Raw genomic sequence first — 14,345 nt, 5'->3', positions numbered from 1 at the left:
TAAATATGAAGGCCAGCGTCCAGTAGAAAGAATTAGACTGGTTTGAAAGCTAAAGACAAATAAATCATTCTAGTGTTAGGTTTGAGTGTCATGTGAACATTCAAAGGACTGACACAAATGAATAACATGGACTCTGAGAACCATTAGTGGAGTGTTAATTTGATCATTGTGCTGACTGAGTGTGCGAGGTCCCCAAGTCTGAAACAAACATGTTCTAAAGCCAGCATTGAGAATAAACAAGCCAGGAAAAGAGGTCTGGAATCAATGACGGAAGTCACACGATTGTCAGACATCTGTGAGGGCAAGAAATAGGGCTCAAAGTCTTTTGAGGTTGACAAATATTTGTGGGAATAGAAGGCCATGGGATCTAACGGAAAGTGAGAGCAAACAGGCATGGGTTCGGAGGTCTGAAGTTGGAAAGAGTGGCAAAGGAATTAGAGTGAGCTTTAGGAACAGACAGAAGCAATGGTTTTCAGAAGTTACATGAAGGGCTGTGAGATGCAACAGAGGAGGTTCTGAATGCTACTAACAGTGGATTTCAGATTGCTAGTTGAGGGACTCAATGAGCAAGCATGGTGGCAAAGAGAGAAGAGCAGAGAGTGAAGGCTCCTGTGAAGGCACAGGGATCACTTCTGGGCTGCAGTGATCTCTAGACATAACAGGTGAGTCAGATTGGAGGAGGTAATGGCATCTGCCATCCTGACAGATGGCAGCCCCCTGCCATAGTGTAAATCAAGCCTTACTCCATTATGATCCTGGGAGCTTCATTCAGCTCCATGTTTTCAGGTTTTGACTATCTGTTTGTATTTGTGATGGCAATCTTAAAATTGGCACTAAAAGATACATATTTTGGAAAGTATTGGTTACTATTTTTGTAGTTTTTCAATTAAAAACTATGTGCATGTCACTTTAGGTATTCAATGAAAACAAACCAATATTTACCCATTCATTGGCAAAAGGTAGTGATAATGTACTATTAAGTGGCATCAAGACAAAAATGAAGTCCTTTTGCCTTGGTTAAATAGCATCAGATCTCTGGGGTTTAACTGTCCACCAATTAAACAGTGAGTTTCCTCTGGCTCAGGTCCCCGACCCAACTCAGGAAGGGGAAAAATCTGGCTTTGAAATGCCACTTCCGGCCACTATTTTTATTTGAATTACTGGCCAATCTTGGTTTTGTTGTCTGCGGAGGAGAATATCATGCTGGGCCTGGAATTAGCTGGCTCAAAACCACATGTTTTCCAATACTGCTCACATTTTCCTCCTGCTCTACACAATATCAATGAAGAAATACATTCGATTTTACCAGATGCGTTTTTACACTCAATAAAACCTGTAGTCAATCATAGATGTATCCTGCCGGGGAACCTACTCTGTGTGACCCAGAATGAGTCCTCTAATAGGAATAGTACAATATTTCTGCCATTTACTCATTCACTAAACAATATAGATTGTGCATCATTTACCTGCCTGCCAGTTATCTAGTGACTGTCCACTGCTGTGTGCTTGCCTTTTGACTAAGTAAGAGAATTCTGTTTAATACCTGGCTGTTTACTTGTATGGAATGTCTACCATTTACCCAGCTGCTAGATGAACAACACTGAACATCTGTTAGATGCCCATGGACTAGGGCACGTGAACAGTCAAGCAAAGACCAGTGTTTCTGTGCTATTTAATCAGAGGTCAGATACTTAGCGAGGATCCTGCTCTATTAGGCAGGAGCCAGATATACAGCACAGATTTTGTACTAGCTGGGCAAAGGCTGGCTACATAGCAAAGAAATCAAAGAGAGCAAATCCCCACAGGCAACCAAAACACATTATTGACCAATAATCATGGCTCAAGTCAAGAGATCAAAATGCACAGTGTCCACTTTTATTTCATTTTGACACATCATTCAATAATCTTGTCTGATATTGTCCTACTAACAAACACGTTATTTGGTTAAAAAGAGAACTAAGAAAATCAACATTTCATTCTTTACTATATAGTCAAACATCCTCAAACGTGTCACAATTATACATCCATTCTTCAACCTACATACACTTCATAACAAAAAACACTTAAAATCATATCACAAGGTTCTATATACATTATACAGTACAACAGACCAAACAATTCAATGACATAAACTCTGTAGTTGTGAAGACTCTCTTGTAATCCTATAACTACTCAAACAGTAGTTGGGTGACATACCCTGGTGAGAGCCCCACAAGTCATCCCATCCGGGATTCCTCTAGGTGTCTAGTGTTAAAAAATTTACAGGTTTGCTAGGTTTCCCTAGAGGCCAAAATCCACAGCTAGACACTTTGAAAACAATGTGTCAGTTTTCAGTGGAAAAATGTGGTGTGTCCAGGTTGAATTTTAGGGTGTTTCCTGTTGCGGGCATTAGGCCTACCTACACAAGTAAACTGCCAATTTTATCAGGAGACTTGGGGGAGAACAGAATAGCAGAACAAGAGTTATTATCAATTGTCTTTCTCTGCCTTTGCACCTTCCAAATGTAGTCATTTTGAGAAATGCTCTGTAATTCACATGCTAGTATGAGGACCCCCAAATTCAGTGATGTGAAAATAACCACTGTTTCTAAACTCCATATCTTGTGCCCATTTTGGAAATACGTGGGTTTCCTTGATACCTAATTTTTCACTCTTTATATTTTACCAAATTAATTGCCGTATACTCGGTACACAATGAAAGCCCACTACAAGGCACAGCTCATTTATTGACTCTGAGTACCGTGGGTTCTTGGTGACCCTGCAAGGCCTATATATCCCTGCAACCAGAAGAGTCCAGCAGACGTAATGGATATTACTTGTGAAAATATGCCTTAACTGGAAAAAGTTACAGATGAAAATGTAGACAGAGATGGCTTTTTTTCAACTTAATTTCAATATTTTTTGTATTTCAACTGTTACTTTCTATAGGAAAACCTGGAAGGATCGACACAAATTTCCCCTTGCTCAATTCTGAATATTTTCTACTTTTCAGATATGTATAGCTTTCTAGAATCCACCATTTGTTTAACACCCATTTCTATCACTAATTGGAAGGAGGCTGAAAGCACAAAAAATAGTAAAAATGGGGTATGTCCCAGTAAAATGCCAAAACTAAGTTGAAAATGTTGCTTTTCTCATTCTAGTCTGCCTGTTCCTGAAAGCTGGGAAGATGGTGATTTTAGCACTGCAGAGCCTTCATTGATGTCATTTGCAGGGGAAATACCAGATGCTTTCTTTTACAGCACCTTTTTCTAATTTTTCCCCAAAATCCCAAATTGTAGCTGTATTTTGGCTTCTTTCTCGGTCCCCGCCAGGGGAATCCACAAACCCTGGATACCTTTAGAAATCCCAGAATGTTGAAAAAAAGGATGCACATTTGGCGTGAATAGCTTATGTGGACAAAAAGTTAGTGGTGCCTAAGCGCAAACTAGCCCAAAAAGCCCCAAAAAAATTATCACAGAGGGAGGAAGACTTAGCAGTGAAGGGGTTAAAGAAGTAACAGAGCTTCTTGCACAACCAGGAATATACAAATGTCCTATAGTGCATTTGCATTTCTGTAGTGCTTACTACCCTGACAAAGCATCACAGTGCTTGTATTGTCACCTCACACTCAAGTAACCACAATGTTTGGGAAGTTTACCTAGAAAGGGTTGTATTTAGGACACAGTGCATTCGCGACAATAAGGAGAGAGACTTGTGGATGTCGCAAGAGTGACCCTTTGGCTGCCACAACAATAATGGCCCAATTCACTCAAAAGAGTATGGACATGGCATCTGTGGCTCTTTGGTAGATGCCCCAATCAAAAGAAGTCCCAAAGTCCTTAATGTTGTTAAAGTGTGAAGAGCATAGACCCTAGTACAAAGAGTTCTGTAGTGTGCAAGCAGAACGAGTGCAGGCGAGTGGAAGGAGACAGTTGTCTGGTTATATTTCCTAAGAGATCACTGGACATAATAAAAGAAGAGTGAGAAAGGCCTGGTGGGGAGGTGCCTGAGTATCGCCCTGGTGAGAAAAAGGGATGTGAAGATGGAATCAGATACAATAGCTGTGTGAGGACGAGAGGACCGAAGAGAGGAAATACAACTTGATGCGTACAAGATACAGTATGAAGCTGGAGACAGGCAGACGGTCTTGGATAGTCAGAGTAATGAGAAGAAAGAGAGAAGAAGGCCCCTGTGTACACTCAGAAGGAAAATAATAACAGCTAATGAGGAGAAACGTGACTCTGGAACAAAGAGAACAGTGAAGAGAAGACAGAGGGGGTACAGAGGAAGGGCTGGTGAGGGGATGCGGGCTGTGGGGCAGAGGTGAAGCAGAGACAGAGCGCAAGAGGTGAGACAGAGCAGGCGAGACTATACTGAGACGGAACGGCAGAGGGAGTTACAGAAACAGCCGGGGAGGTGAGACAGCGACAGACCGTCGTGGGGGATCCAGAAACAGAGCGGGTAATATGATCCGGAAACAGAGCGGGTGATATGATCCGGAAACAGAGCGGGTGATATGATCCAGAAACAGAGCGGGTGATATGATCCAGAAACAGAGTGGCAGAGAGGGTACAAACAACTAGTAGCAGAGATGATGCAGTGAAAAAGCAACAAGGAGGATACAGAGATTGAGTGGCTGAGGGAAGACAGTGACGGGAGACAGCGGCAGAGCAGCAGAGGGGAGAGAGCGACAGAGCAGCAGAGGTGAGACAGTGACGGGAGACAGCGGCAGAGCAGCAGAGGTGCGACATAGGGTGACCACCTGGCGCAGAGGCAAATTCTGGACAGGACTGTAAAAAATTCAGGACAAAGGGTCAAAATTCAGGACAAACATTCAGGACAAAGGGTCAAAATTCAGGACAAAAATTCAAGAACAAACATCAGTTTTACAGACACACAGAGAGGCCATGCCTCACTATGTTGTCAGTGCATTTATTTACTCTTTTTTAACATAGCACTATTTATTCACTGTGGACCTTTTGTGATTGCCTCCTGGTATGCTACATTCAGGTGTCACATTACGTCCTTGTTCAGTAGTAAATTAATACCCTTCAGGGCAAGGCCATCACCCCTACCCAACCGCCCATGGACTTTCAACCTATTTTTTTTTTTAAAAGGCAAAGAGGCAGGGCAGATGGTGTGGGTGACAGTCTCACACCTAATGACAGGATGTGATGTACCCATAACTTGTCTGTAGTCTCACTGCACTAGAGTGTATGTTTGGGACTCTACATTTATCTCAGAAATGGGAGCCCGGACTACCAATCAAAGATAATAAAAGAGTAGGATGAAATCGAGATCAAATGGGAGATCCACAGCAAGTAATTCAAAGGGTTGTTGCTAATAAAGAAGAGAAGAACAAGGTGGGACAATTCCTAAAATCAGACAAGATGGGTCCACCAAGACTATTTTAAGGTACTGGGTACCTGGGGAGTTGTCTCTGCACACAGGAGCAAAACAGAAGGGGCACTGTCAAGTGGTTGAACAATCAACACCCATCCACCTTGGCAAACTCTTCTGGTGCAATGGTCCACTGTTAGTGCTTGTGAAGGGTGAGCAGGGGCCAGACCCCTTGCAAGGTTGTGCAAGGCAATTGCCCGCTTAGTCCATGTCTTTATATGGTTTTGAAATTGAGCAAAAGCCAAACTAGAGATCTGGGTTATCCCTAAGTGTCAAGTACACATAGAATCTTCAAAATATTTGGGATGTAAATTGCACAAACAAAATTTTCAAATTTTAAAATGTAATTAGTGTTTCTTTAACATATGGCACTGTTTTCGCCTTTATACACAATTAGATCTCAGATTGAACTGGGAAACAGTTACCTTTTGATACCTAGTGATTAATATCTACCATTCTTACACTGATTTCCAGGATGAAAATCTCGGCAGAGCGAACGGTCCCTCCAAGCCCAGTTTGCTTTTTGGTCTTCTCTTCTGCTTTCTGTAGAAGCCATGTGGAAGTAGTGAAGATGGTGTGCTACCCCAATGATAGTATTATTTTGCAAACCTTCCCCTGCTCGTCCTTCATTTCTTCTTCAGACATGCAGCACTTCTGATTTGGTCTCTGCGGCGCCATCGGGAGCTCTTTCCACTCTAAAGCTAACTGTGACTGCGGGTGGATTAGATCTTCTGGACTTAGAATGCTTTTATTCAGCTGCAGATGTCCAATGGGTGGCTCACTGGCTTTCTGCCCACCTCCCTGCATGAGATGGGGTTTACCAGTAAAGATTTTTAAGGAAGGCTTAATGCACTGCTCATTGTTTCCTACTGACTATTCTACGGATCACCATCCGGGGTTATCATGCATGCCTTTCTCGTGCCTTGCCAGAACCTGTAAACTCACTGACACGAAGAAACCCTATGCTCCTGCACTACCTTTGCTAAACCTTCCCACTCGCACAGGATGGCTGTGCTCAGAGCAGCTCCATCAGTGGCATGTTGCAGGTGTCTTTAAATTGGGGAATTTGTTTCTGAACAGTGAGCTACTAAATTTCCAAACCCTTGTGGCAGACTACCATCTTCACTCCGGTCAACTCCTTACTTACAACCACCTTAAATAATCATTAAATGCCCTATTTCATGTATGCTACCTAACACTAACCCTACAAGAGGTGTGCCAGAAGCTCTGTACCATAGGAAATGGTGGCAAATTGATAGAATGGGTGTACAGACCTATCCTGCAACATGGAAACCACTCCAGGTCTTCTTGTCATACTACCTGGGTGATTGATGCAGCCAAACCTCTGCAAGATATGGAATAAAATACTGAACTTTCCCCACAAAGTATCCCACAGCTGTCACTTTAAGTAAATTCATAGTGCTTCCTTGTGAATGCATTCTGCCAGTTGCTTGCCATTGGCCTTGTGGTTTGTAACTCACAATTTGTTGATTTCAATTTGCTGGCTTTATTTGTTTTAGGCTATGCAGCTTGAATTTGTCCCTTCCCTTGCCAAAACCTTATTTACAGTATCCTGCCGTGTGCTCCCTTTCTGTAAACAGGCCTGTAAATCTTGTTCTTATCTTATCATATTTGCTGTGCATTCAAAGAACAAAGTCAAATGTCAGACTCTGTCTTCGGTGGGAACTTAGTGTTTACTTCCTTTCTCTGACTTCAAAGTGAGAGGATTTATGTGACAATCTTGCTGGATACTGGGGTTAGGAAAGAGTTTTTTCTATCACGACAACATTTAAATAGACTTCTAATATATCAGAATTAGAAGTACAAATTAGCACATTTGTGTTAATTCTGAACTGTGCTGGAAACAAATATCTTTACATGATTAAAACAAATCATTGCATTAGGTGATGCAATTTCCACACATCATCGTCTGTGCACAATATAGTTTGATTTGAAAAACTGTATATCTGTGCAAATGTAATGGTCATTTCAATCAAAAATGTGTTGTCTGTAATGGCAGTGTGTTACCACACCATGCATGCTCCACTCCACTCTGCACCACTCCACACCACTGCACTCTACTCTGTATCACTCCACTTTACGCCACTCCATGCCACTGCACTCTTCTCCATTCAGAACCACTCCACATTATGCCACTGCTCTCTATGCTACTTCACACTATGCCTCTTTGGAGAAGTGTGGCTCAATGAGTGGAGAAGTGCGGCTCAATGGTTCGAGCGGCAGACCCTCATGCAGAAATCTGGCCCGGGACCAGGGTTCAATTCCCACCTTGGCGGGTCTTGGGCTCAATTTCCTTGGACCTGATAATTCTTGCATCGGTGCCTAATCTAATTCATGGGTGTAACGCTGGGCAATGGCTTGCTTAATCTCCACAACGGCCCCACCAGCGCTGGTATGCCTGGCTTCACCTTGGCGGTTGCCCAGGAGTGGGCACCTCACAGGGGAAAAGCCAAGAGGGGTTCCACAGCAGTATGCGTACAGCACCTCGAGACCCTAACGGGTGAGTAGTGCGCTATACAAGTTCACAGTTTTACTCTACTCTAAGCCACCGCACTTTACGCCTCTCTACACCACTGCGCTCTGCTCGTCTGCACGCCATACCACTCCAGTCTAGGCAACACCAATCTAATCCGCACAACCCCCCTCTCTGCCACTCTGCAACGCTGCACTGCACGCCACTGCACTCTAAGCTAATACTCTATGCTAATGCATTTTACTCTGTAACACTCAACTCTATGCCCCTGCACTCTACATCAATACACTGTACATCATTCTAATCTACTCTGCAACTCTGCACTTTATGCCACGGCACTCCATACTACTTTACTCTACGCCATCACACTCTATGCCACTTTATGCAACTCCACTCTAACCTGCATTTTTCCACTCAAAGCCACCTCACTCTACTGTGAAATAATCTACTTTATGCCACTGCACTCTGTGCCACTGCATTCTATGCCACTGCACTCTACCCTGCACCTCTCCACTCTAGACAACTGCACTCTACTCTGAAACAATCTATTCTATGCCACTGTACTCTATACCACTCTGACCACTGCACTCTAGATCAATACACTCTACACCACTGCAAGCTGACACTCTGCAACACTGCACTGGCCGCCACTATACTCTACACCACTCTGCTCTGTACTACTGCATTCAGCACCAATATACTCTATTCCACTGCATTCTATACCACTCTACTCTGCCCAATGCCACTCTATGCAACTGCAGTCTAAACAACTGCACTGTATGCCACTGCCCTTTACTCTGCACCACTGTACTCTATGCCACTGTTCTCTGTACCACTCTACACCACTGCACTGACACTCTACTCTGCAACTCTGCACCACTCTACTCTATGCCACTGCACATAGGCACTATACTCTATTCTACACCACTCTACAATACTCCACTCTGCACCACTCTACACCACTACACTCTATGCCACATGAGTCTACTCTGCACTCTATGACACTGCACCACTCTGCATTACTGCACTCTCTGCTACTCTATTGTATGCCACTCTATGACACTGCACTCTATGTAACTCTACCCCATGCCACTCTATGCCACTGCACTCTGCGCCAATGCACTCTAAACAACTTCACTGTACGCCACTGCCCTCTACTCTCTACCACTGTACTCTACACCACTGCTCTGTGCCACTCTACTCCACTCTACATCACTGCACTGACACTCTACTCTGCAGTGCTGCACTCTCCACCACTGTACTATACACCAATGTACTATGTACTACTGCATTCTATGCCACTGCACTCTATGCCACTCTACTCTGCATCACTCCACTCTACAGCACTTTGCCCTATTCTGCACCACTCTACACTTCACCACTGCACTCCCTGCAACGTGAGTCTACTCTGCAATCTATGCCACTGCACCATTCTACACTACTGCTCTCTCTGCCACTCTATTGTATGCCACTCTACTCCACTGCACTCTATGCCACTCTACTCTGTCCCATGCCACTCCATGCAACTGCACTCTAAACCACTGCACTCTACGCTAACGCACTTTAAACAACTGCACTGTACCCCACTGCACTGTACTTTGCAACACTGGGCTCTAAGCCACTGCTCCTATGCTACTCTACTCCTACTCCACTCCACACCACTATGCTAATAGCTTTAAGCCATGCTGAACAGCAGCTACTCTGGTGTATAACATGGCTAAAACACATTAGCAAAGCCAATAACTCTAGATGAGACCTATTGCTTTGCCAATGTTTGTTAGTACTATGAGGTACCGAAGTACCTGAAAGAACTGTAAAAAATACAATTACATCATAATAAAGGCTGCTACAAAATGCGCAAATACATTTCGGTTAAATAAAAAAAAAGTGCTTCTCAAATACAGATTTGAATAATATACAGTTTATACCTAGTGCTAAAAAAAATTATAACACTACATTAAAACCACACACTCCACAGCTCACCTTGGAACACCATTACAATACCTTTCTGAAATAAATATCTTTGCCACCAGAAAACTTCAAGTGACTCCTTTTAGTAAAGTCAATGCAGGTGTTCAAGCCCCTTTGTATTTGCAGATTTACCAGTTGCCCACATTTGCATGTCTTTAGGGAAGGAGACTCCCTGGCAAGAAGGCCTTTTCTTATCTGTCTGCGCCTCCCTCCCTCAGAGCACAGCAGACTCCCTGCCTTCCAGCCCAGCTGGGGAAACTCCTCTGGCCGTCATTTCGCCCTGCCACCGTTGCCCTTTAGGTGAAAGGCAAAAATTACGGACAAATGCCGTCCGTTAAAGCTTTCATCATAGACAACGGACAGCAGGGTGAAATTACAGACAGTCCGTGAAATGTTCGGACGGGTGGTCACCCTAGTGCGACAGCGGTGAGTGACAGAGCAGCAGAGGGGAGACAGCGAAGGGAAACAGTGACAGAGCAGTGTTGCAGTGTGACTTTTATAATTAATATTAACATGAAAAGCTTGCAATATAATGTGTAATGAAGCAGCATAGAAGATGTATTAACTTAGAAGAAAAATAATGTACGCGTTTGAAATGTGCCCACGGGGAGTGGCCACCAATGTAAACAATGATTAATGAAACTGACTAATAATTAATTAACAGTGTACTAATGTATGATTTTGTATTGGCATTAAGAGTTATGTTTTAGGGTTATGCTAAATTACTCACTAGGCCTTAGTTAGCAAGGGTCTGGGCCTAGCTGCCTGGTCTCATATTAATTGTTTTTTACTAACGTGCGATGTGCTGCTTTCCTGAAGGACACGAAGCTATACTTTTCCAGAAGCTAGAGATATGTTTGTAGCTGTAGTAAATTCTTTTTCATGGGACCCGACTTGCTCAAGGAGACATTCTTGCTGAATGCAACAGTGTAATTTGCAACGGGTGCAAGGTCGCCTGGACTAGGGGAAGACAATGGAACTACTGACTGGAGCGACAAGTGTAACTTTTTTTACCGGACATTCCACCCGTTGAAGACGTCAATCACAGGAGACAATAAATTGCATGAGAACTGTCTTAAGTCAAAATTCTAGTAAGGTGTGTGACGGATTATTGGACAGAGATAACGATGTACCAAATATTGTCCAATGGGAAATTAGAGACTTGTTCGACAACTTTGATATAACGGCGTGACCTGCAGAGAAATCAGCCATTATCAAACCATTCTTTGCCATTCTTCATCACCCTTTGCCATTCTGTGATACTTTGTCTTCAGCTGTCTGATACTTTAAACCATCCTCATCTCACACCTTGCCTGCTATGCACTTCTCCTCCTTATGAGGGAAGAGTTTTCTCGCTATGCCCTACTGAGACTTACCTGCCTGCCCTGGCTGATGGTGAATCGACTGATGTCCTGAGGACGAAGACTGATCCTGCATGCTGACTCATTCGGATGGGTAACTATCTGATGATAAATTGTAATTGTCTGTTTGCCTTTTCTTTCTAGGTACCAACTGCTCTTTTGAAAGAGACCATAGTTAGATGTTTTCCAAATTCATGTTGCTAAATTGTTTTGCATGAGGCCCAACATGCCCAACATGCCTCATGCATTAGCTGATGCTAATTAGAGGTTAGTTAAGGAGTTCACTAATATCGGATGCAAGTAGACAAATGACTGAATTCTTGCTTTGTTGGAAAATGTACTAATGATATTCTGCTAAAGTTGACTCATGTTAACGTCATGCTTTGTTCTAATGTTCGTGACCTATGCTTTGATAAAGTCTTTCTCGAGTTGCCAAGTTATAGGGGTATTGATGTGCTTATGGATATTGCGACAAATAAATATGATACTAGAGTGTAACTAATAGGGAATAAATATCCTTAATCTTACTAGATTTGTGTGGTTATTCATGGCCAAAAGGTCATGGTGGGTTTGATTCTTATTAAATGTTATTAATTAATTCGATTGATTAGTTACTACGAACATTGATGAAGGTATTGATCTATTGATTGAGATGCTAAACGAATACCTCGTTCTGGGAAGTCCCCAAATGTGGTCAAAAGATTTATTGGCCTGAAACGAGTCCTCTTGTAAGTTAAATTATCAAGGATCGGACGCATTATCAGCAGCAGAGGGGAGACAGCGGCAGGGAGAGCGACAGAGCAGCAGAGGGGAGACAGCGGCAGGGAGAGCGACAGAGGTGCGACAGTGACCGGAGACAGCAACAGAGCAGCAGAGGGGAGGAAGTGACAGGAGACAGGGATAGAGCAGCAGAGGGGAGCAGTGTTTAATTTGTAAATAAAAGGGTGCCGGTGCCCAAAGCCCTCCTCTTAAACACGCGGCTGCTGCAATTAAATGTGCGAGTAGGGAATACTAAGACGGTGCAATCCTGAAGCCATCTCGGGCCTCTTCAATCCATATAATGCCACTCCCTGCCCTTCTTCTCACCCTAGCAGCTTTCTACTTTCTCCCTTTGTGACCCTTTTTCGTTTTTCCCTTCTCCGTCTGTCCCATATGTGTCTTTTGCTCGCAGCAAATGCTTGAGGCTGAAGAATAAGCACCGGCCCTCAAAAATAAGTGCCGGTGCTCAGCACCGGAAACAACAAGCACAAATTAAGCACTGGAGGGGAGACAGCAGCGGGAAACAGCGACAGAGCAGCAGAGGTGCGACAGCGACAGAGCAGCAGAGGTGAGACAGCGAAGGGAGACAGTGACAGAGCAGCAGAGGGGGGCAGCGACAGAGCAGCAGAGGTGAGACAGCGAAGGGAGACAGTGAAGGGAGACAGTGACAGAGCAGCAGAGGTGAGACAGCGACAGAGCAGTAGAGGGGAGAGAGCGACAGAGCAGCAGAGGGGAGACAGTGACAGAGCAGCAGAGGGGAGACAGCGACAGAGCAGCAGAGGTGAGACAGCGAAGGGAGACAGTGAAGGGAGACAGTGACAGAGCAGCAGAGGTGAGACACCGACAGAGCAGCAGAGGTGAGACAGCGACAGAGCAGCAGAGGGGAGACAGCGAAGGGAGACAGTGACAGAGCAGTAGAGGGGAGACAGCGACAGAGCAGTAGAGGGGAGACAGTGACGGGAGACAGTGACAGAGCAGTAGAGGGGAGACAGTGACGGGAGACAGTGACAGAGCAGTAGAGGGAGACAGCGACAGAGCAGTAGAGGGAAGACAACGGCGGGAGACAGCGACAGAGCAGCAAAGGGGAGACAGTGATGGGAGACAGGGACAGAGCAGCAGAGGGGAGACAGCGAAGGGAGACAGTGACAGAGCAGCAGAGGTGAGACAGCGAAGGGAGACAGCGACAGAGCAGCAGAGGGGAGACAGTGACAGAGCAGCAGAGGTGAGACAGCGACAGAGCAGTAGAGGGGAGACAACGGCGGGAGACAGTGACAGAGCACCAAAGGGGAGACAGTGATGGGAGACAGCGACAGAGCAGAAGAGGGGAGACAGCGACAGAGCAGCAAAGGGGAGACAGCGAAGGGAGACAGCGACAGAGCAGCAGAGGTGAGACAGCGAAGGGAGACAGCGACAGAGCAGCAGAGGTGAGACAGCGAAGGGAGACAGCGACAGAGCAGAAGAGGGGAGACAGCGACAGAGCAGCAAAGGGGAGACAGTGATAGGAGACAGCGACAGAGCAGCAGAGGTGAGACAGCGACAGAGCAGCAGAGGTGAGACAGCGAAGGGAGACAGTGACAGAGCAGCAGAGGGGAGACAGTGACAGAGCAGAAGAGGGGAGACAGCCGGCAGGTGGAAGAGGCCTGTGCCCAGCAGCGGTAGAGAGGAAAGAGACCTGTGGCCATAGCGGTCACTAAAACGTCATAGGGCCGCGAGGGAGATACAGAGTCCAGGAGCGGACAGTATTCAGTCACACTGACCCTGGGGTAGGTGGGGCTTTTGATGGGAAGTGGCAGAGGAAGGCTTGCAAGAAGATGACTGCATGACCAGCTGCTCGGGTAACTCACCACCTGCCCTTTGCGTCTGGCTACAAATGTCCTCCGGTTGGTCTCCTGCAGCCAGATGTGGTATTTCGCCGGTAAGTAGTCCATCCCCCGATAAATGTCTCCAGAAATGGCCATAACCCCCTCAAAGTCATCAGCGGTTGCAAGATGGAATTCGAGCTGATCGTCTATCCCGGGCGCTTTGGTGCAATCCATCAGTCCTGCCTGTTTTGAATAAAAATTTTAATGAGGGCTGCTATAAGATGCTGGTTTTTAGAATTAGAAAGCTGACTCGTCAGCCTTGGGTTGTGTTACAATCTTCGCAGTGAGTTCCAAGGGACCAAAGAGCTCAAACATCAAAACGTGCAATTATTAACAAGCTCTGGGAGTGGCAGTCGGAAAGGCACCAGTGTAAGATAAGAGAGGCATTATGACATTCATGTGCAAGAATGTACTGAAGTGCAGCTCTTAATTTATGTCGAAGGTTGCAGGCGGTGAGTGCGGGACTCATTTTTAATTGAATTGATCACTAGACTTTGAACCAGATCAAGAGTGGCAG

The 14,345-nt window shown here is 45.0% G+C and overlaps 1 protein-coding gene across 1 annotated transcript in view; it reads right to left on the bottom strand.

Annotated features, from left to right (window-relative positions):
• Positions 1-14,115, bottom strand: part of LOC138268277 (histidine N-acetyltransferase-like) — a 70,282-nt gene extending 56,167 nt beyond the window's left edge. The window contains exon 1 of the mRNA XM_069217770.1: positions 13,811-14,115. Coding sequence (XP_069073871.1) covers positions 13,811-14,002 — 192 coding nt within the window. The 5' untranslated portion in view covers positions 14,003-14,115. The remainder of the gene's footprint in view (positions 1-13,810) is intronic.
• Positions 14,116-14,345: the final 230 nt, after the last annotated feature.

This window comes from Pleurodeles waltl, chromosome 12 (assembly GCF_031143425.1).
Source record: "Pleurodeles waltl isolate 20211129_DDA chromosome 12, aPleWal1.hap1.20221129, whole genome shotgun sequence".
Lineage (NCBI taxonomy): Eukaryota > Metazoa > Chordata > Amphibia > Caudata > Salamandridae > Pleurodeles > Pleurodeles waltl.
This window is presented reverse-complemented; position numbering and strand designations above follow the sequence as displayed.